The sequence below is a fragment of the Canis lupus genome, chromosome 16 (genome assembly GCF_048164855.1).
Source record: "Canis lupus baileyi chromosome 16, mCanLup2.hap1, whole genome shotgun sequence".
Taxonomy (NCBI): Eukaryota; Metazoa; Chordata; class Mammalia; order Carnivora; family Canidae; genus Canis; species Canis lupus.
The window spans coordinates 27,933,250-27,954,498 of NC_132853.1; the positions used below are offsets into that span (position 1 = coordinate 27,933,250).

At 40.7% G+C, this 21,249-nt stretch overlaps 1 protein-coding gene across 20 annotated transcripts in view; it reads left to right on the forward strand.

The window, feature by feature from the left end:
• The window catches only part of TEX14 (testis expressed 14, intercellular bridge forming factor), a 108,295-nt gene extending 88,735 nt beyond the window's left edge, over positions 1-19,560 (forward strand). For 9 of the 20 annotated variants that reach the window (XM_072779782.1, XM_072779780.1, XM_072779786.1 and 6 more), the window contains 11 exons: positions 3,829-3,891; positions 4,396-4,523; positions 5,126-5,331; positions 6,394-6,487; positions 7,928-8,002; positions 10,866-10,940; positions 11,677-11,776; positions 15,030-15,122; positions 17,023-17,132; positions 18,709-18,760; positions 19,202-19,560. In XM_072779782.1, coding sequence (XP_072635883.1) covers positions 3,829-3,891; positions 4,396-4,523; positions 5,126-5,331; positions 6,394-6,487; positions 7,928-8,002; positions 10,866-10,940; positions 11,677-11,776; positions 15,030-15,122; positions 17,023-17,132; positions 18,709-18,760; positions 19,202-19,238 — 1,033 coding nt within the window. In that variant the 3' untranslated portion in view covers positions 19,239-19,560. The other 11 variants (XM_072779785.1, XM_072779784.1, XM_072779788.1 and 8 more) reach the window with 11 other exon arrangements.
• Positions 19,561-21,249: the final 1,689 nt, after the last annotated feature.

A 21,249-nucleotide genomic window follows, 5' to 3' on the forward strand; every position in this document is an offset into this window, starting at 1 on the left:
TGTATCTTGACTGTATCAATGTTGATATCTTGGTTGTGATATTGTTCTATAGATTTGCAAGATGTGGGACGCCTGGGTGATTTAGCGGTTGAGTGCCTGCCTTCAGCCCAGGGCGTGATCCTAGAGTCCCGGGATCAAGTCCCACATCAGGCTCCCCGCATGGAGCCTGCTTCTTTCTCTGCCTGTGTCTCTGCCTCTCTCTCTGTCTCTCAAGAATAAATAAATAAAATCTTAAAAAAAAAAAAAAGATTTGTAAGATGTTACCATTCAGAGAAACATGGGTAAAGTATGTTTCTTTAAACTTGATGTGAATATGCAGTGACTTCAAAATAAAAAGTCTGATTTAAAAAACTAGTAGTAGGGGTGCCTGGGTGGCTCACTTGGTTAAGAGTCTGCCTTCGGGTCAGGTCATGATCTCAGGGTCCTGGAATTGAGCCCTGCTTCTTTGGGCCCCAAGATCAGAGGGGAGTGTTTCTCCTTTTCCCTCTTCCTCTGTGTACTTGCTTGCACTCTCTCTCCCTTTCTCTCAAATCAATCAATCAATCTTTAAAAAAAACCCTATAATGTAAAGTGCCTGGTACAATAACATTCAATTTACTTTCCCTCTTTCTAGGCCTCAGCTTCTTTATCTATAATAATTATAGCTACTATTTCCTGAACAGCTACCATATACCAGGTACTCAGTTTTCTCAGATTTAATTCACGTAACAGTCCTCTGAGGTATATACTGTTATCTCCATCTTGCGAATAAGGCAAGTGAAGTTCAGACAGTTTAAGCATTTTTTTAAATAAATTTATTTTTTATTGGTGTTCAATTTACCAACATACAGAATAACACCCAGTGCTCATCCCGTCAAGTGCCCCCCTCAATGCCCGTCACCCATTCACCCCCACCCCCCCGCCCTCCTCCCCTTCTACCACCCCTAGTTCGTTTCCCAGAGTTAGGAGTCTTTATGTTCTGTCTCCCTTTCTGATATTTCCCACACATTTCTTCTCCCTTCCCTTATATTCCCTTTCACTATTATTTATATTCCCCAAATGAATGAGAACATATAATGTTTGTCCTTCTCCGATTGACTTACTTCATTCAGCATAATACCCTCCAGTTCCATCCACGTTGAAGCAAATGGTGGGTATTTGTCGTTTCTAATGGCTGAGTAATATTCCATTGTATACATAAACCACATCTTCTTTATCCATTCATCTTTCAATGGACACCAAGGCTCCTTCCACAGTTTGGCTATTGTGGACATTGCTGCTATAAACATTGGGGTGCAGGTGTCCTGGCGTTTCATTGCCTCTGTATCTTTGGGGTAAATCCCCAACAGTGCAATTGCTGGGTGGTAGGGCAGGTCTATTTTCAACTCTTTGAGGAACCTCCACACAGAGGTGGAGCCTCCAGAGTGGCTGCACCAGTTCACATTCCCACCAACAGTGTAAGAGGGTTCCCTTTTCTCTGCATCCTCTCCAACATTTGTGGTTTCCTGCCTTGTTAATTCTCCCCATTCTCACTGGTGTGAGGTGGTATCTCATTGTGGTTTTGATTTGTATTTCCCTGATGGCAAGTGATGCGCAGCATTTTTTCATGTGCGTGTTGGCCATGTCTATGTCTTCCTCTGTGAGATTTCTCTTCATGTCTTTTGCCCATTTCATGATTGGATTGTTTGTTTCTTTGGTGTTGAGGTTAATAAGTTCTTTATAGATCTTGGAAACTAGCCCTTTATCTGATACGTCATTTGCAAATATCTTCTCCCATTCTGTAGGTTGTCTTTTAGTTTTGTTGACTGTATCCTTTGCTGTGCAAAAGCTTCTTATCTTGATGAAGTCCCAATGGTTCATTTTTGCTTTTGTTTCTTTTGCCTTCGTGGATGTATCTTGCAAGAAGTTACTGTAGCCGAGTTCAAAAAGGGTGTTGCCTGTGTTCTCCTCTAGAATTTGATGGAATCTTGTCTCACATTTAGATCTTTCATCCATTTTGAGTTTATCTTTGTATATGGTGAAAGAGAGTGGTCTAGTTTCATTCTTCTGCATGTGGATGTCCAATTTTCCCAGCACCATTTATAGAAGAGACTGTCTTTCTTCCAGGGGATAGTCTTTCCTCCTTTATCGAATATTAGTTGACCATAAAGTTCAGGGTCCACTTCTGGGTTCTCTATTCTGTTCCATTGATCTATGTGTCTGTTTTTGTTAAGCATTTTTTTCTAAGGCTGCAGTTAGTAAGTGGCTGTGTCAGTCAGGATAGCCTAGGCTATGCTGTATAACAACTTCCAGATTTTAGTGGCTTAAAACAGCAAAAATTTATTATTTTTTTTGCTCAGACTCCATGTCCATCGTTGGTTCGCTAGAAGTGTTCTGTGCTATATTACCTTCTGTCCAAGAGCCAGGCTGAGGGAGACTCCATCCTTGTACTTGGTTGCTGAGGCAGGAAAAAGGGAGCATGAATTGTGGACTGTCCTTAAGGTTTCTGCCCAAAAGTGACTCACATCACTTTCATTTATATTTCACTAGTTAAAACAAGTCATGCAACCATTTATATAAACCAGGAGAGCCAAAAAAAAAATGCTCTCCTACTGTATGCTTAGAAGAGAAACAAATACTCTAGTGAACAGAATTAATAAAGTTACAACTCTATCTAAAATCCATGCTCTTCCTTTTGTACCGTTGGTCTCATAGGATTGTTGTAAAGCTTAAAAACATGAAAACATATGGAAGAATTTAGCATAGGATCTGGCTTGTAGTTTGTATTTAACAGATATTGAAATTGAATCCTAGATAGTGGTTAGAATATAAACAGGTCAAGTTTGTTTTCAGTATTCTTTTCTGCTCATTTTTTGGCATAAGTCTCTCTTGGCCTTGCCTGATTATCCATGCAGGAAGCTGTCTCACAGGTAGTAAAGCCCCATGGCTCTGCCCTTTGCCCCAGCCTCCATCTCCGGCAGATTTCCTGTGCTCTGTTGATTTCCTCAGGAACTTGCTCACTGTCATATAGTATCACCGGCTGATTTCAGATGGGCTGACCCTTAGAGGGTATTTATTCAATCTCTGGAAAAGAATCTGAGGCCCAGAGCCAGGCCCAGACATGCCTGAGAATACGTGGCTAGTCATTAGCAGAGCCAGGACCAGAACCTACTCTCCATTTTTTTTTTTTAATTTTTTTTTTCATTTATTTATGATAGTCACACAGAGAGAGAGAGAGGGGCAGAGACACAGGCAGAGGGAGAAGCAGGCTCCATGCACCGGGAGCCCGACGTGGGATTCGATCCCGGGTCTCCAGGATCGCGCCCTGGGCCAAAGGCAGGCGCCAAACCGCTGCGCCACCCAGGGATCCCTACTCTCCATTTTTTAAAAAAATTATTCATGAGAGGGCAGCCCTGGTGGCCCAGTGGTTTAGTGCTGCCTTCAGCCCAGGGTATGATCCTGGAGACCTGGGATCGAGTCCCACATCGGGCTTCCTGCATGGAGCCTGCTTCTCCCTCTGCCTGTGTCTCTGCCTCTCTCTCTGAGTCTCTCATGAATAAATAAAAATCTTAAAAAAAAATAAATTATTCATGAGAGACACAGAGAGCAAGGTAGAAACAGGCAGAGGGAGAAGCAGGCTCTCCGCAGGGAGCCCAATGTAGGACTGAATCCCAGGGATCATGATCTGAGCCAAAGGCAGATGCTTAGCCACTGAGCCACCCAAGCATCCCCTTACTTTACATTTCTGAGCTTCAGGAAGTACCCTTCCTGCTGCTTCTCACACTGGGCTGATTACCCGGTCTCTTGTACTAGATTAGTGCACTCTGCTAACAGGGGATTCATGTAATTTTTTCACTTTCTCTCTTACAGTACTGAAGGTGAACAAGAGGAGACATTAAAGGAATCACCAAAGGAGCTGAAAGACAAAGACATGTAGGGCCACCAAAGGGTTGCCTGAGGATGTTGTGTAAAGTCTTGGTTTTAGGAGAATAGTATTTCCTTATTTGTAAGAGAATAATTTCTTCCCATTTTTATGTATACATTTAAAGTGAGCCTGTTTCTTCTTTCACCAAAAAGCTGTTATGATGATGTGATCTAAATTAATAGCATCTTGTAATCAAGGAAATATAGTGGTAATGATGATGATATTAATAAGTGTAAACTTGAAGTAGATGAGATCTGTTTTCCACATAAATATACTTTCATCCATGGAAATAGTTATTTTTAGCTGCTGTGTTTCAAGTTAGTATCTCTTTTTTTAGGATATTCTCTAATATTCTCTTTAAGATACGTAAAATATTCTAAGATAGTCTTTAATTCTGGCCTACTGCCAAATAAAGATTGTTGTCAAGAACATCCTTTAAAAGCACCCATCAGGAATATATTGTTTGATTTTTCTAGACATCTCCTAATTACTTTGTGTTTTTAATTTCTTAGATCACTGACAGACATTCAAGACCTGTCTAGTATCTCCTGTGAACAAGATAGTTCTTTTAAGAAAGTCTCATGTAAAACACCCAAAGTAAACCATGCACCTACCAGTGTCAGCACTCCGCTCAGCCCAGGTAATCACTACAGGGAGGAGTGTTTGGAGAGAACAGTTCCTATCCCATTGACTTTTGGGAAATCAGACCGTGAGAACAGACTGGCAGGTGTTTCTTCATAGTACAGAGTTGTCTCTTTAGCACCAGAGCTGATGAAGATAATCCCATGAGGGGCCAAGTAGGGGTTGTTGGTGGTGGTGGTTATTAAGCAGCTATAGGTAGATTTTTGACTTTGGTGGTAGAGACACACAAATACAAACTACTTTATACTCTAGCGCTACTGAATTTAGTGCAAATATGTTGGATTTTCTAGTTTGTAACTTAAAACCTATTGTGCTTAAGGATACATAGTTTTCAGTCCTGCAACCCCAACAGCCAGCATCAAATAGCCTCTCTCTGGTGTCCTTAGTTCTCGTATATTTGTGGTTCAAATAATTTCCTTTTATTTTGATGGCCAAGTTTAGAGACTATCATTTTTTTTATATTGAGGAGCTATGTCTCATATCAGCGGTTATTTTGGTTATTAACAATTTGGAGAATTCTTGGTATAGACAGAGTTCTGTGTTTTTGTTTTTAAATAACGTAAAGAATTTGGACACTAATTGCCCTCTTTTCTGCAACAGGGTCAAGTTCTTCACCTGCCAGTGGGTATAAAGACTGCCTTGAAAATATCACATTTCAGATTAAAACAGGGTCTACCTCATGCTGGAACAGTCAGGAATCTGTTCAAACTTCGTCTGATAGATTTACAACTGTTCGAGAGAAAGCAAAGAGCCTAGATTCCTTTCTTACTTCCTCTGAAACTATCCCTTCAAAATTGACCAGTCTTGTAAGTATATCAACCCCGCTTTCCATACTATTGGAGTCAGCCCCAAAACCTTGGGGATCCCAAGTGCCAAGATTTCTCCAAATCCATTTTCTAAAGAAAGCAAAAAATAAGTTAGATCTTCCCTAGGCCTCCCTGGTGTGTCTCTATGAGTCTGTATATTGTAGGATAGATCTTGGGTTTTTATGCCTGCTCCCCCCCACCCAATCAATGTCTGGCAGTTTCTTTAAAGAGCCAAACTACCACAGCTTATAATGCTACCTTCGCCTGCACTGTACTTTTAGTCTACACATAATTTGCTTACTAGAGGAGGCTTGAGTTCTGCTTCCTTTTTGATGCCTCCTCTGCTTCAATCCATGAGAGTTTTGATGGATCTCCACCTTCTCTGAACTCCTGAACTAATAGTCTATGATAAAAACACATATTTGCATATTACCTTCTCCTCTCCTCTTTTTTCTCCCCCTGCTGTCCTCCTTTTTTTCTCTCCTCTCTCCCTCATATTTCATATAGTATAGTCTCTTCAAGAAAACTACAAATTGCTTACTTGACACTCCTCATTAAAAATCTGTTGACCTTTCAAAAAAAAAATATGTTGACCATTTTATAGGCAAATTGATTACTTGCTTTGGCCCTCACTTAAAAATCAACTGTCATCTTCCTTGGGCATATGACTTATAGAAGGTCTACTTGAAGTAGGGAGATAAAGATGCTTTATTCAACCATCTGTTAATTGGGCAGGTTCTAAGTGCCAGGTAGCCTGCTAGGCCCTCTTCCAGGCATCCAAATAGGAATAACATAGACCTAGACCCTGCCCCAGAGGATCTACCCATCTAGTGAGAGAGGCTGGTGTGATCCAACACAGAAGTAAGTACTGGGGACTGCAGAGGCAGAGGAGTGAGAAGGGATTGCAGAGGAGAGGACATTTGAATGAGTTTACCTCAATCAACAAAACAAGTGGCCTCTTCCATAAGTGAAATACAGGCTTACTCTTGGAAATGATTGAACTGCATGGGCTTTTTGAGCTCAAAACATGTGTTAATTACCATGTTTATGTATTACTTGTAGAAAAGATGGTCTGCATTTACTGGGGCCAGTTCCTCCAGCATTGCTAAGTTACCTGACACATCATCCCATGCCACCCAGAGGAGCTTGCCTAAAGGTACTCTGTGTCTAATATCAAAATACAACCAAAATACAAAATAATAGTAAGCTGGGGTGCCTGGGTGGCTCAGTCGGTTAAGTGTCTGCCTTTGACTCAGGTCATGATCTTGGAGTCCGGGATGGAGTTCTGCATAGGGTTTCCTGCTCAGCAGGTAGTCTGGTTCTCTCTCTGTCTCTTCCTTTGCCCACCACCCCCACCCCCTCATTCTCTCTCAAGTAAATAAATAAAATCTTAAAAAAAAATAATAGCCAAGTTTGATGCTACATTAGATTCAAACAAAAATGCTGTTTTCCCTCTAATTATAAAAGTGAAACATACTCATTAAACTTGGAAAATTAAAAAGAGCTTTTTAAAAAACTACCCTTTAATTCCACCACCAGTTTTTAACTTCTTGTACTATTTTGGTATGTATCTTTTTCATTTTTTTAAAGTAAACTCTGCCCAATGTGGAGCTCAGACTCATGACCCTGAGATTAAGAGTTGCATGCTCTACCGACTAAACCAGCCAGGCACCTCTCTCTTTCATATTTCTAGAAATATACAAAAATGTATATATTTTTAACATAGTTGAGATCATAACTGTGTGTCAGCTCTGGCCTTTTTTTTTTTTCTTTGATGCTATATTTTGAGGATTTCTTCTTAGTGGAAGTTATTGTAAATAGATGTAATGGCTTCATAATACTCCATTCTACATATGTTGCTTAACCATGTTGCTTATGTTGAAAATTTATATTGTTTTCTAATTTTTGCTCTTGGTATAAGAATTTTTTTTTTTTTTGGTATAAGAATCTTTATCTGTAGCTCTGATCCCTTTCTTAGGATAGATTCTTAGGAGATGGTTTTCAAATCAAAGGGTGTGAGAATATTAACAGCTCTTGAGGCATATTGCCTTTGCTATATTAATCTTAATGCCTTATGTTTTGGTGCAGTTCTTAGATTTTATGAATTATGCTGAGGGGTTTTGGTTGGTGTTATAACTGAGCACTTAGGGGAAGGTCCAAAGAATGGTTGCTTCTGGATTTCCCTGGCCTGAGAATCTATATAGAGAAAGACCTTCCACTTTATGGTTTGTTTGTTTTCATTTTGACTGGTTCGGAGCCTCTGTATCCCTCCAGGAGCCCGGGTCCAGATTGGGCTCCCAGCCTCTTAGTAAGAATTTGTACCTCACCTACCCCAATCTTCTTGGGGAGGGAGGGACACGGATCAAGCAGCACTGAGGTAAGGGGCAAAGTAGCAAAGGGTTCAGAGTAAAACGGGGAGTAAAACCATTCACATGTTAGGACGTCTCAACTAGGACTGCTAATGTGAGAGGCTGTCTCCCTGCCTTAGTTTGTTTTATTGTTGAGAAGTCCCAAGTCAAGTCCCATGTGGAAGCCGCAAAAATCCATTTCAGGGCCAGTAAGGTGTTAAGTCATTTCCCCCTTTATCTTTTTTAAGCACTAGTAGAAGCCATTTCACAGCGTCACATTGATGAGCTACCACCACCATCTCAGGAGCTGCTTGACGAGATTGGTAAGGGATGTTCAACACTGAATGCACTCCATGGCCTTGATAGTTATGGTTACTGACCACAGTATGGTTCTTTGTCTCAGGTGTAAGCGCTAGTACAGAAGGCCCTCAGAAGGTCTGAATGAATGTACATAATCAGGAAGGAGCAGCTTTCTAATAAAATGGGCCTCATGCTATTACTGAAACCTGGCCAGGATAATAAGCTTATGTCTGTTGTCTTTTTTTTTTTTTTTTAAGAATTTATTTATTCATGAGAGACACAGAGAGAGAGGCAGAGACACAGGCAGAGGGAGAAGCAGGCTCCATGCAGGGAGCCCAATGCGGGACTCAATCCCGGGTCTACAGGATCAGGCCCTGGGCTGAAGGCAGACGCTCAACCGCTGAGCCACCCGGGCTGCCCTGTTGTCGTTTTGTTACTTAAAGGGTCTATGGTAATGATTCTAAGATAAATAACAACATTTGAGTGGTTTATTATGATGAAATTTTTTTATTAAAGGAAAATTTCACTTCCTTTTTGAACCAAACCAGCCACATCTTGGGGGCCTAAAGTCTGGCTTCTGAGGTCAAGACATCCTGTAGTTTCACTTTAGCCATTAGCAGGACGTTTTAAAGGTGTTGGCGTCATGGACAAATCACTTTCCCAGGGGCAGAGATGTCAGTGGCACATGACCTAATGAGACCAGAATTTTCTATTTCAGGCAGAGACCCAGCTATACCAGCTCAGTTTTAGTTGTAGCTGCATTGGCTGGCCCTGCCCAGCAGAGCCAATGCTGGAAGTAAATGGAAGCATTGGGCCAGGTAGTTTCCCTTATCCAGGAAAGACCTGATTGTACTTCTTGTTCTCTTCTTCTCTGCTGACCAGTCCCTTACCCTGAGAGGACGCATCTTATCAGATCATTCCATCAGTTCTTGGTATGGGCCTCTAGAGAATTTCCTGAGACGCACCAACTGGTTTTCAGGGTCTCTGACGTTTAATGTCTCCTCAGGAAGAGGGAGGTAAATGAAGATTTATGTGATCTGACTCAATGGAGCTATTACAACCCTGAGCCCCTGTATGTTGGACTGAAGGACTAGGGTGGAGCCAGTCAGAGCTGCCAGAACCTTCCTAGTTTCTTTTTCTTTACTCATAGGTCCTTTTTACCTCATCACACCTCTCCCCCAGTGGCACAGGGTTGTTGGTTTAAACTCTTAGGGCTCCCATCCTGAAACTGGCTCTCCTTCTCTAAAACTCCCCAGGGAGTCTTTACAAATTCCTCCTCTCCAGTTGCACTTCTTAGTATCGGCAAGAGAACTGCTGCTTATGAGAGTAGAGGTCACCCACACATATCCAGCTCAGGTAAATTCTTAGGGTCATTTGTTCCTTGGTCATGATGTAAGGCAGTATTTGTAGGCTCCTTTGAAGTTTGACCTTAGTGATACACTTCCTCCAGATCCTGCTGTCTTGTCTCTCTGTCACCATATGGATCCCCCATTTGTTAGCAGTCTTCCTCCTGGGCTCCAGCCTCCTGGCACAGCTGTATCCCAGCACACTGCAGAAACCCTCCCTCATTTTACTTATGGGAATTATCTGGACCAAGTTTCTAGGTGATGTCTGTACTTTGACATGGGTCAGTAGTTTCCTAGAAAGACAAAAGTGAGATGGCACTTGGGTAGTTTCTCCTAATAATGGGCACTGCCACATAATTCCTGTATGTTGTCATTCTGTTGTTCTACCTCAAGAGAGTTTTAGGGAGTGACCTGGTGCTGACACCTACTGTTTTGGAGGGCCCACATCCAAAGGTCTAGGCTTCTGAAAAGGGCCTAAAGGGAAAGATTCTTTAGAACCCTAGGATATAGGTGATACTTTGAGATCAACAAGGGACTACTTTTAACAAGGATAAAAATGGATTTTTAAATTTCAAATTATTTGAAATATATAGGGCCTCATGATGCCCAGGAGCTACTAGGAAGGGCTTGCTTCCTGGCCTGCAGGAGGAGGGAGCCCTGTGCCTGTGCACAGCAGGACTGCACCAAGGAACCCTGGGTCCCTGTGTGCGTTGCCTTCCAGTTGTCTCCCTGCTCTGCTGTGGGGAGCACTTGAAGCATACTGTGCAGCTAACAAATGCAAAGCAGTATGCGGGTTTTAGCAGATGCTTGTCTTAGTCCCTTGGTCAATTCTTTAAGACCTGGAAATTATAGATATTCTTTGGCTTCTGCCTTTTTATAAACTAGGTAAAAAAATACGAAATATGGACCACAGAGATGGGGAAAATTGGAGGTTGTTTTGATGTTATTCCACACTTTTTGAGAGAGTATAAAATAAAGAGGAAGAGCATAGATCTTAGAGCTGGACCACCCGAGTTCAAATCCCAGTTCTGCATCTGACTCTGTGGGATTCCAGGCAAGGTCCTCAACCTTTCTTTACCTTCATTTCTTCATCTGCTAAACAGGAAAGGCAATCATATGATCAATCTTATAAGGTTGTTGTGAAGATTGCAAACATGAATCTTGAATGAATGTGTGTAAGTTAAAAACAGTACCTGCCACTTAGGGCTCTGCAAATGTGACCTATCATTGTTATCATTTTTATTTTTATTTTTAGAGTTGGAGGGGATTGAATTGGCGCCATAGGACCAAGGGTTCTCAAAACTTTATCAGCTGTCAGAGTCACCTGGAGAGCTTGTAAAATATGAGTGCTGGACCCTCCCCCCAGAGTTTCTGACTCAATAAGTCTGGGATGAGGCCTGAGAATTTGCATATCTGAGTATAACTGAGTATACTGAGGTTGCTGATCCAAGGGCTACTCTTTGAGAACCACTGCCCTAGAGAATGGTGTGACATGTAAAGGAAGAGTAAGTTGCCTTTTGCTTTTGTGTTATTGTGACAGAGCACTTGAAGCAGCAGGCCACATCCACAATGTTGGGGGAGAACACAGCAAGTCATCTGGGCATCACTGCAAATGGTAAGCCAACTACCCAGATCTTTTTCATCAGGTCCTTGCTGTAACACTGTCCTTGGCAGCACATTGGTATATTTAGGGGACTATGGACCTTAAAGTCAGGCCCAATTCCACCTCAGTTGCCACTTTTGTATTGTTTAATGTCTCTGAGCCTCAGTCATCCTCATCTGTAAAATGGGGATAATTCCTAACTCCTGATGTATGCAGTAGCTCTGTGTACAGTGCCTGGTACATTGTAAGATATTGAATAGACCTTCCCTTCATAGGACTGCTGGCAGGATGAAATGAGATAGCATTATGAAATGCCTGGTATACATTAAAGGGTACTACCCTTCCCCACCCAAATTCCTTCCTTGGGGCTCCAACCTAGAAATTCTAACAAGTGAGAACAGGGTAATCCCCCAAAGTAAACCTGTACAATTTGTTTCAAGGGTCTCCTGCTTTCTCTTTTATGTGCCCTTTCTTTCCTTTGCTTCCTCTGTCTCTCTTGAGTCTTGGCACAGGTCAGGTTTCCTGTCACCTGGCACCAGAGAGCTCCCAAGACCCCACAAGCAGCTGCTGTGAATGCAAGAACCCTGAGACTGCCACCTGATCCCTGGCTCTCCTGGGAAGAAGTAGTACAATGCATACTTCAGGGACTACTGATTAGTGTTAATTTTTGCACTCCATTTTAAGGCAGGCTTTCTCAATTGTTTTTTGATGTTGTTCTAATAAAGTTAAGGCTTTCAACTGTTTTTAGATGAAAGGCATTTAGAAGACCAAGAAGCTAACAGTAAAAAAGAAGATAGTAGTATGCTTTGGACCAGAGAAACTCAGGATCTAGGAGAGGACACAGAAAGGTAACATAAAAAAGCTAGACTTCAAAAAAAAAAAAAAAAAAAAAAAAAAAAGCTAGACTTCTAAAAGTATTTAATATACTGTATTAGTTTGTATTAGTTTCTCTTCTGATATTGACAAAATAGATGGGAAAAAGGTCTCTCTTCATATTATCCTAACAGCCCCTATTCCTAAAAGATTTTTTAATTGTAATTGTGATAAGATACATAATAACATAAAATTTTCCAGTGTACAGTTCCGTAGTGTTAAGTATATTCAATTATTGTACAATCAATCTCCTGACTTTTTCATCTTACAAAACTGAAGTTCTATATTCATTAAAAACCAACTGCCCATGGGCAGCCCAGGTGGCTCAGCGGTTTAGTGCTGCCTTCAGCCCAGGGCCTGATCCTGGAGACCCAAGATAAGAGTCTCACGTCAGGCTCCCTGCATGGAGCCTGCTTCTCCCTCTGCCACGCTCTCTCTCTCTCTCTCTCTCTCATTAATAAATAAATAAAATCTTTAAAAAAAATTAGAAAAACCCCAACTGCCCATTCCCCCCTTTCCTCAGTTCCTAGCAACCACTATTCTACTTTCTGTTTCTATGAGTTTGACTCCTCTTGTTACCTCATATAAGTGAAGTCATACAGTATTTTTCTTTTTGTAATTGGTTTATTTCACTTAGCATAATATCCTTGAGGTTCATCCATGGAACATGTCAGAATTTCCTTCTTTTTTAAGACTGAATTCCAGCTCATGCCTGTGTGTGTGACATTTTGTTTATCAATTCATTCATTTTGTGGTAGACACTAAGTTGACTCCACCTTTTTCCTATTGTGAATAATGCTTCTATACAAATATCTCTTCTGGACATCTTGCTTTAAATTATTTTGGATATGTACCCTGAAGTGGTATTGCTGGATCACATGGTAAATCTATTTTTAATTTTTTGAGGAAATACCATACTGTTTTCCACAGCAGCTGCACCATTTTACATTCCTACCAACAGTGCACACAGGCTCCAGTTTCTTTATATCCTTGCCAATACTTGGTATTTTCTGTTTTTTTTTTTTTTTTTTTTTTTATAGTAGCCACTCTAAAAGAATGAATATGAGGTAATATCTCATTGAGGTTTTAACTTGCATTTCCCCAGTGATAAGTGATGTTGAGCGCCTTTTCATATGTCTATGGCCGTTTGTATATTTTCTTTAGAGAAATAACTATTCAAGTCCTTTGCCCATTTTTAATAGGATATTTTTCCTAAGTTTTTTGTTTTTGTTTGTTTTTACTTCATTTTGTGAGGCAAACATAGGTTTCAGCTTCTTTTAAAAATGTTTCAATTAAAGGCCTTGGAAGAGAATTTTTAGATATTTGTAGCCAAATTTAAAAAAATGGGGGCAATCATCCAGACAGTTGAGTCTAAAAATGCAAGTTTGCCTCAAGAAACCCAATTCTCTTCCTGACTCAGAACTCTCCTTTGACTTGTGCTATAAGATAAACCACTTCAGCTCACCTCCTGTATCTTCTGACTTCTCTTGCCTTGTCCTAACTGTCATTCGGGGCCAGGACTGGTATGAGGTGAATGAGATGCACACACTCCTTGGGCACAAAATTGAAGGAGGCACCAAAAAACACAGGAGTCAAGATAAATTTTTTTGGTAAAGATTTTATTTATTTATTCATGAGAGAGACAGAGAGGCAGAGACATAGGCAGAAGGAGAAGCAGGCTCCATGCAGGAAGCCCGATGCAGGACTCGATCCCGGGACTCCGGGATCACACCCTGAGCCAAAGGCAGATGCTCAACCACTGAGCCACTCAGGCATCCTAAGATAAATTATTTTAATGCAATATTTTAAAAAATGAAAATTGATGCCAAAAAATCCACAATGAACAAAATCTCTAAATTTTGAGGAGAAAGAGGACCTGCATCTGCCCTTGTACCACTTACTTTATCCTAATCCCAGTCCTGTGGATCCTTAGGGTAGCCTGCAGAATTCTTTCAGCTGCATAACGATAGAAAACTCCCCTATTGTACTTAGATGAATTTGTCTCACACATCAAGAGGCAGTCCACTGGTTGGCAGGGCATGCCTGGTGTAGCAACTCAGTGATGCGACCAGGGACTTAGACTCTTTGGATATTCCTACTTTGCCACCTTATTTAATATGTTGGCCTTTATTTCCAGAATTATCAGCTCCTGGTTGCAAGATGGCTTGCTATCCACACACCAGGCAGAAATAAAAGGGTGGGGCAAAGGAGTATTCGGACTCTGCCCCTTTTTATCTGGAAAGCAGAAACTTTCCCAGAAATTTCCCCACCAATTCCCACTTATATCTCACTGGCCAAATGTGATGCATGACCACCCTCAGTTGCAAGGGAGACCAGAAGTTGAGTTTGTAGGTTTTTACCTGCTGTAGAAGAGGAGGGCAAGGGAGAAGAGTGCTATGCATAACTTTTAGGTAGTGAATCCACTTTCTGTCACACTCTTCAAGTGCTAAATTATTTTCTATGAAGAAGGAAAAGAAAGAGACCTGGAAAGGAAGGTTTGGGAAGGGGATGAGGAGACTGGGGCCCTGGGACCTGCAAGGAAGGTCCTGGGGAGACAGAAAAGACAAAGAGGCAAAGGGAGAGGAAGATAACTACTTTTTAAAGTTTTAGAAATCTTTTTTCTATAATGTATGATGTAACTCCAGCCCTTCCATTTCCCCAAAACACCTTCAGGAAAAATGTACACCATTATTCAAGCAAAAGAAGCTTAGCTCAAGGAGGCCAAGTTGAATTTGGGTGTATAAAGTACTTTGTTTGTGATCAAAAGTGAGCTATTATTACTGTTTTCCAAAAGGGCTGGCTGTGAGGGGCACAGATAGATGCCCACAGTGAGACTTTTCAGGCTTTCTAAAAACATTCTCTGCATCCCTTAGCCTCAGAGGCAGTTCTTCATCCAAAAAAGTTGAAGGAATGAGTGTATAGTTCTAGCCTCAGTTGGAAATTGACTTAATGACCTAGAATTGAGATGGAGTCTAGCATTGAATTTTGGGAGGTAGCTATTCTCATGGGTGCTGAGGCTTCTTGTCAAGGAGCTAAAGAAGAGTTTTGATGTGCATTTAAATCAGATCTAGGTGACCTCTGCTACTCTAGATATGATCTCACCGAGCTCTCATTTTCTCATGTGTATAGTGAAAGCACGAGTTTGAAGGGCCTTTCTGACTCCAAATACTGTGCCTTCTTGTCATGGGACAAAAATTGTCTCAATTCTCTTTGCTTGCCCTTGGACAGAGCTCACTCTACTCTCGATGAGGACCTAGAAAGATGGCTACAGCCACCTGAGGACAGCAAGGAGCTACAAGATCTCCCCACAGGCTCTACAAGGTTATTGTTCTCCCATCGGGGGATCATTTTCTTCTTTTTCAGGAGGGAGGGCTAGATTTCAGATTTAAAAAACACCTCAACTTCTTGAAGAATGAGTGTCTGGTGATGTCATTTAATTGCTGTTGTTAAGCCAGCCTTAACTTCTGTCTGCCTCTCTTCTCCAACCACCAACAGTGGTCAAGATATTGATTAGCAGATTGATATCAGTATACAGAGAGGCCTCTAAGATTGCTGTACCTTGGCCCTGTCACCTTCAACATTTTCATTAGCCATTAGAACTAAATCAGGAAAGGCATGCTTATCAAATTTTTAGATAACACAAATCTAAGAATGAATGCTAATGTGATAGGTGATAGACTGTGGATTCAAATGGTCTTGACAGGTAGAAATGTTAGAGTCCTCTAAAAGATGAAAGTAAACATTTAGATGTGTAGAATGGGAGGGATCTGACCTAATGGAGAATTTTTGATTGGAAGCTCCTCCTTACTGTAGTTTTGTTGAAGGGAGGAAGTATGTCTTATTCTTAGATGCTTAGCATTTAGTATGCATTTTGAGGCATGCTAAGAATTTAAGAAATTTTTCTTGAAGAGGGCATAAATAGCAACTCCATGAGGTCTCAGTCTGATGCAGTTGCTAATAAAAAGGTCAATGCAGCATTAATGCTGAACAGAGACGTATTGTTCAGGGCAAGGTGAGTCTCACACTAGAGAGAGGACTCCTAGGACAGTGTGAGGTGTCTTAATGGGTGCCATATTTTTAAAGAGGTGTTGACAAACAGAAGAGGGTGGCCATAGAACAATCAGAGGTCTGGAAACCCTGTCTTATGAGAACAGCTGAAAGAGCTGGAGAGGCTCAGCCCGAAAAGCACAGATGGGGTGGAGAATTTGATAGCTGCATTCAAATACCTGATATATTGTAAAGTGAAGAGAGTCTGCTTACTTTCTTCTGCCCCAAAGAACAAAGCGGGTAACTAGAAACCATAGAGCTAGGTATTTTTATTCAGTAAAGCACATGCTTTCTAAGAGCCATAGCTATCTGATAGAGAAAATAGCTGTCTTTATGCTTACTTGACTAATAATTCCTCCCACTCAAGCACAGGCTAGACATCACTGGGCCTGGGCATTTGGTTGGAGGTGGAAGAGACCCTGAAGGCTTCCTTTAATTCTAGAGCCTATGATTCTATTAATGATGAGAGGTTAGGAGGAAAAAAGTTGTTTTTGCTCTAGCTGGCTTTATTTTCTCTCTTGTTTTACATATTTTGTTTTGAATATTTAGCAAATGAAAACAAGAAAAATCTCTAAACAGTGTCAAATTGGTTGAGCCAGAATCTGTTGAGCGCTGACCGTGAGCCAAGTGCTATGCTGGAAAAACAAGGGATAGGATGTTTCTTCCCTTAAGGAGCTTACAGTTTAGTGGGGGAGATGCTTTCTGCTTACCAGTTTGGCAAACATGGTCTTAAATCATTAGATACTTCAATTAGAGGTACTTCAGAGAGAGTTTCAGGAAATAAAATAAGGTAATAAAATAAGTGGTGGTTATAAAAAGGACACCAATTAGAACATAAGTGAAATGCTTTGTTGGCAAGGGTGGATAATATAGCCTGAAGGTTGAGAGCAGAGTCTGAGACAGACTGCTTGGGTCAGATCCCAATTCTAGGATTTACAAGGCCTATAACTTAACCTCTCTGTGCTTCAGTTTCCTTATCACTTAGTGGGGATGGTAATGGTAAAGGTAACTACCTCATATGGTTGTAATAAGGATTAAATGAGTTAATGCACATTGTAGCACACAAGCCAATGCCTGGCTATTAGTGCTACCTATTATGATTCTTTTGGAGCAGTCCTGTTCTCCTGGCCATTGCGCATATGGTTTGATTTGCTCAAAATCATTTTCATTGAAGGGAGGCAAATATCAAGGATCAAGAAGCTGGTGAAAAGAAGAGAAAAGGGGAAGAAAAGATCAAATCAGAGAGAGGGAAGTCAGACAGCTTTTTAGGAACTTCTGAAGAAGGTATGAATGAATGATTGTTTATAATGTAGCCTGGAGTCCTTGGACTGTGATGAGCATCAGAGTTATTTAGAATTATTTCCCAGATACCATACATAATCCTTCTATGCTTTTCTCCTGTAGCTCAGTCCAGGTTTTCTGTTAATTGCCAATCATGTCTTCATCACAAAACTGTAAAAAGGGCAGCCTGGGTGGCTCAGCGGTTTAGCCCCTGCCTTCGGCCCAGGGCCTGATCCTGGAGACCTGGGATCAAGTCCCATGTCGGGCTCCCTGCATGGAGCCTGCTTCTCCCTCTGCCTGTGTCTCTGCTTCTCTCTCTCTCTCTCTCTCTCTCTCATGAATAAATAAATAAAATATTTAAAAAAAAAAAAAAAAAGGGACGCCTGAGTGGCTCAGCGGTTTAGCGCTGCCTTCAGCCCAGGGCCTGATCCTGGAGACCCAGGATCGAGTCCCACGTTGGGCTCCCTACATGGAGCCTGCTTCTCCCTCTGCCTCTCTCTCTGTGTCTCTCCTGAATAAATAAAATCTTAAAAAAAAACCCTGTAAAAACATCCAGTTCTATTTGCAAAGCAAGCCTTTGGCCAGCTTCATCATCTTGCACACTGTCTGGAAAGATATTTTGCTTCTAATTGTCTAGTGTCTTCAAAAGAGTTCCAAATTTAGCTCACACAGAGGCTGTAGAATCTGATAAGAAATCCTAAACTTTGGAATTTAAGTAGAGTCTACAAGTAATGTGAAAGGTGTAATCTTATTTCAAAACTATTTCGACAGAGCTTTAGGCATCATTCACAAAAGATACCCCCTATATTTAAATTCCCCCTACTTAGAAAGTTAGAAATATTAGCTCTTTCAGAATATCTGGTATCCCTTGCATTTCTTCCCTGGTTCATTCTCATTCTGCTATTTTCTTTGCCCTGTATTATGCTTTGTGGACTGTATCTCTTGGGCTTCCTGGCCGGCAGTCTTTCCATTTGTCAGTGAAAAGAAGGCAGAAGAGTAGTTGGAGTAATATTTCCCCTGCCTGCATGCTTCAACACCTCATCTCTGCATAGTAGTGGTATACCTCCAGAAGCACAGCTCTTACTGGGTTCCAGTAACTGTTCTACGCTACTGCCACCCCAGTCCCTTTAGACTTAGGAGTGATAATGGCTTCCCACTGCTGCTAGTCACTTGATGCCTTGCCATCCTTTGTTGGCTTCCTTAACTCCCTTAACTATACCTATGTAAGTAGCCACTGTGTTAAAGGGAAGTGCATTTGATTTCTTCTGGGACCCTGATTGGCACAGGGCCCAGAATGTGTGAACATTTAGCTAGTGTTGAATTCACTGAGAACATAATGCAGGGACTTTGTGAATTAGCATCATTAGTGTCCATTGCTGTGACTGGGAGCTGTAGAATGTTAGGAGGGGAAGCCTATTAAATGTGATTTTAGAAAGAGTCTCTCTCTGTATAAGAAAACTGTTGGTAAAACAGTCTATCCTAAACTAGAGAGAGATCACTAATGTGACTTCTAAATACTGGTACCCTTTTACCCAGAAAGTAATCCAGTTGTGTTTTCTTCTTTCTATATTTCATCAAGAGGAACTAAAACCCTGTTTTTGGAAGCGACTGGGTTGGTCTGAACCATCCAGGTAATGAGTTGGCGTATGCTTGTAGGTCAGAGTTCACTGTCAGTAGACCACATGAACAGGCTTTAAACATTTACCAGCATCTAAACAAACAGTAATGATAAAGTTATTGATAAAGTTATTGAAATGATGACTCAATTTTTTATGTTAATGTTTAAAGTTATTTAAAATATAAGGTGAAATTCATTCTAATTTTGATGAAGTAGTCAATAGAGTTAGCACAAGAGCAGTTTTAGACAGAGGGAGGACAAGATGCTCCTATCAATTTTTTTGCAGTCACTGTGCGTTTCTGTGATACACTATTATCTCCTTTGACTATAAAGATCAAAATCCCTTTCCCTTGAATTCAGTTGAATATAAAGAAACTGCTGTTTGTTATCTTTAAAAAACATGTACACCAACATGTACTCCTTTTTTTGTTGTTGTTTAAATATACACACACAGGATAATCGTGCTGGATCAGAGTGACTTGTCAGATTGATGGGAATTGGATCATAGGTGGACTCCTGGCCAGAGTTTGAGCATCCTGCTTGTGAGCTCCTGTCTCTCCTCATCTACTTCAGTCACCATCAGGGCAGTGATTCTGTAGCTCATGCTTTGTTCAGCTGCCACAATAGACAGAACCACTGGTCCTGTTTGTAGCACATTTAACAATTTGTTTTTAGTTCAGATTTCTGAAAAGTGAAAGGTAGCTTTTGTTGTAAACTTTCTCAATGTTTCCAGAATGGCTTTTGGTTTTGTTGATTCAGATTTTTGAAAACTTTAACTCTTGTTATATAATAAAATGTTTACTTTTAATACCATTTAGGTTTTAGCTGTGTAAGAGATATTTCTGTGTTTCAGTTATTGGGAAAGGAACTGCCACCTCTAGGGGCTTCAATTTCTGTTTAAAGTTTGACAAATAAGCAGCTGCTGCTACCACCTCTAATATAAACCGGCACCATTCATTTGTATTTTACAACAGAAATACTGACCTCCTCTGGACCAGGATTGCCATATTCCCATTCCAGCGAGAATTAACTTACATAATGATAATATAGGCAGGAATAAAAGCCCAAGATATTTTAAACTCTTTAGGGTGAACATCATTTCTGTATATTTCACGTTGTATATCTCACATCATTAGTGCGTTAGAGGAATGAAATTGTGATAAGATGAAGATCACAACCTTTTTTTCTAATTTAGCCTCTACTGACTACTGGCCAGATGCATACACCAGGTACAATGCATAGAACCAGGTGTCTAGCCTGGTTTTTAGAGGATTGATACCTTCATCGCTCTCAAATTTGAGCCTTCACATATGAATAAAAACCTATTCTTGGAAGCTGTGTGCTCTTGTGCAGTACGAGCCAGTTAACATTTTATTCTTAGCGAATAAATAATAGGTCTTTTGTTTGTGAAAACTGAATCATTCCTGTTGAGGATGGTCATATTCATACTATTCTTAATAGCACCACAGAATTTTACCCCATACAAATAAAGTAGGAAGGTACAAATCTATTTGACCATTTTGAAGCAAAAAACAGTTGCTTGTCACTGTAACCAGAGGAAAACCAAATTACTTTATAAATAAAACTTTAAGAAACTTGGAGAATACAGAGACTTATGATATATTTAGTCCCTCCTCTCAAAAACCTTTAATTGGTGAGACAAAGCCAATATACATAAAAATATAAGGACTGATAGCAGACATATCATGATAAATAGTGAGTTGTGATATTACAGCATTATCTGTTAGTATTCATAAAGGCTACAACCCTACATAAACTCCCACTGATATGATTTGTAATATTTTGTCTACAATGCTAGTAGAATAGACTCTAATAGCTGGCCAGTGACTGTAATACTGGCCAACATTAACAATAATAATGTTGGTAGATAATGTTTACAACTAGCAACGGTTAGGTGCCAGGGTTCCATGACCTACCCAAGATCATACTGGAGCAAACATATTTGTATACTTACAGTAAAACATAGCTTTCCCTGAGATTGTAGTTAAAGAGTGCCCTGAGCAAAGTATAAGGATTGTGGAGGTGAGCCAAGAGCTAACTTTATTTTTTAGATTTTTAAATATTTATTTATTCATGAGAGACAAAGAGAGGCAGAAACACAGGCAGAGGGAGAAGCAGGCTTCCTGTGGGGAGCCTGATGCGGGACTCGATCCAAGGACCCCAGGATCATGCCTCAAGCCAAAGGCAGATGCTCAACCACCGAGCCACCCAGGTGTCCCACCAAGAGCTAACTTTAGGTTAAAACTGATGGTCATATATCCTTTATGAACTTAGTTCCCATCCTCACATCTGTTCTTTGGGTTTGGTGCTGAGTTTTTGGAGTATACTGAGTCCTTTACTTTTCCTCAGTATGCAGAAGCAGAGAATAAATATGTAAACAGTTCCAGACACATAGTAGATGGTTAATGTTGGTTCACTATTGAGTGAAATGTTACCTTGGAAAATTGGATTATTAGAAATTTCTAGATCATATTTCAGTTT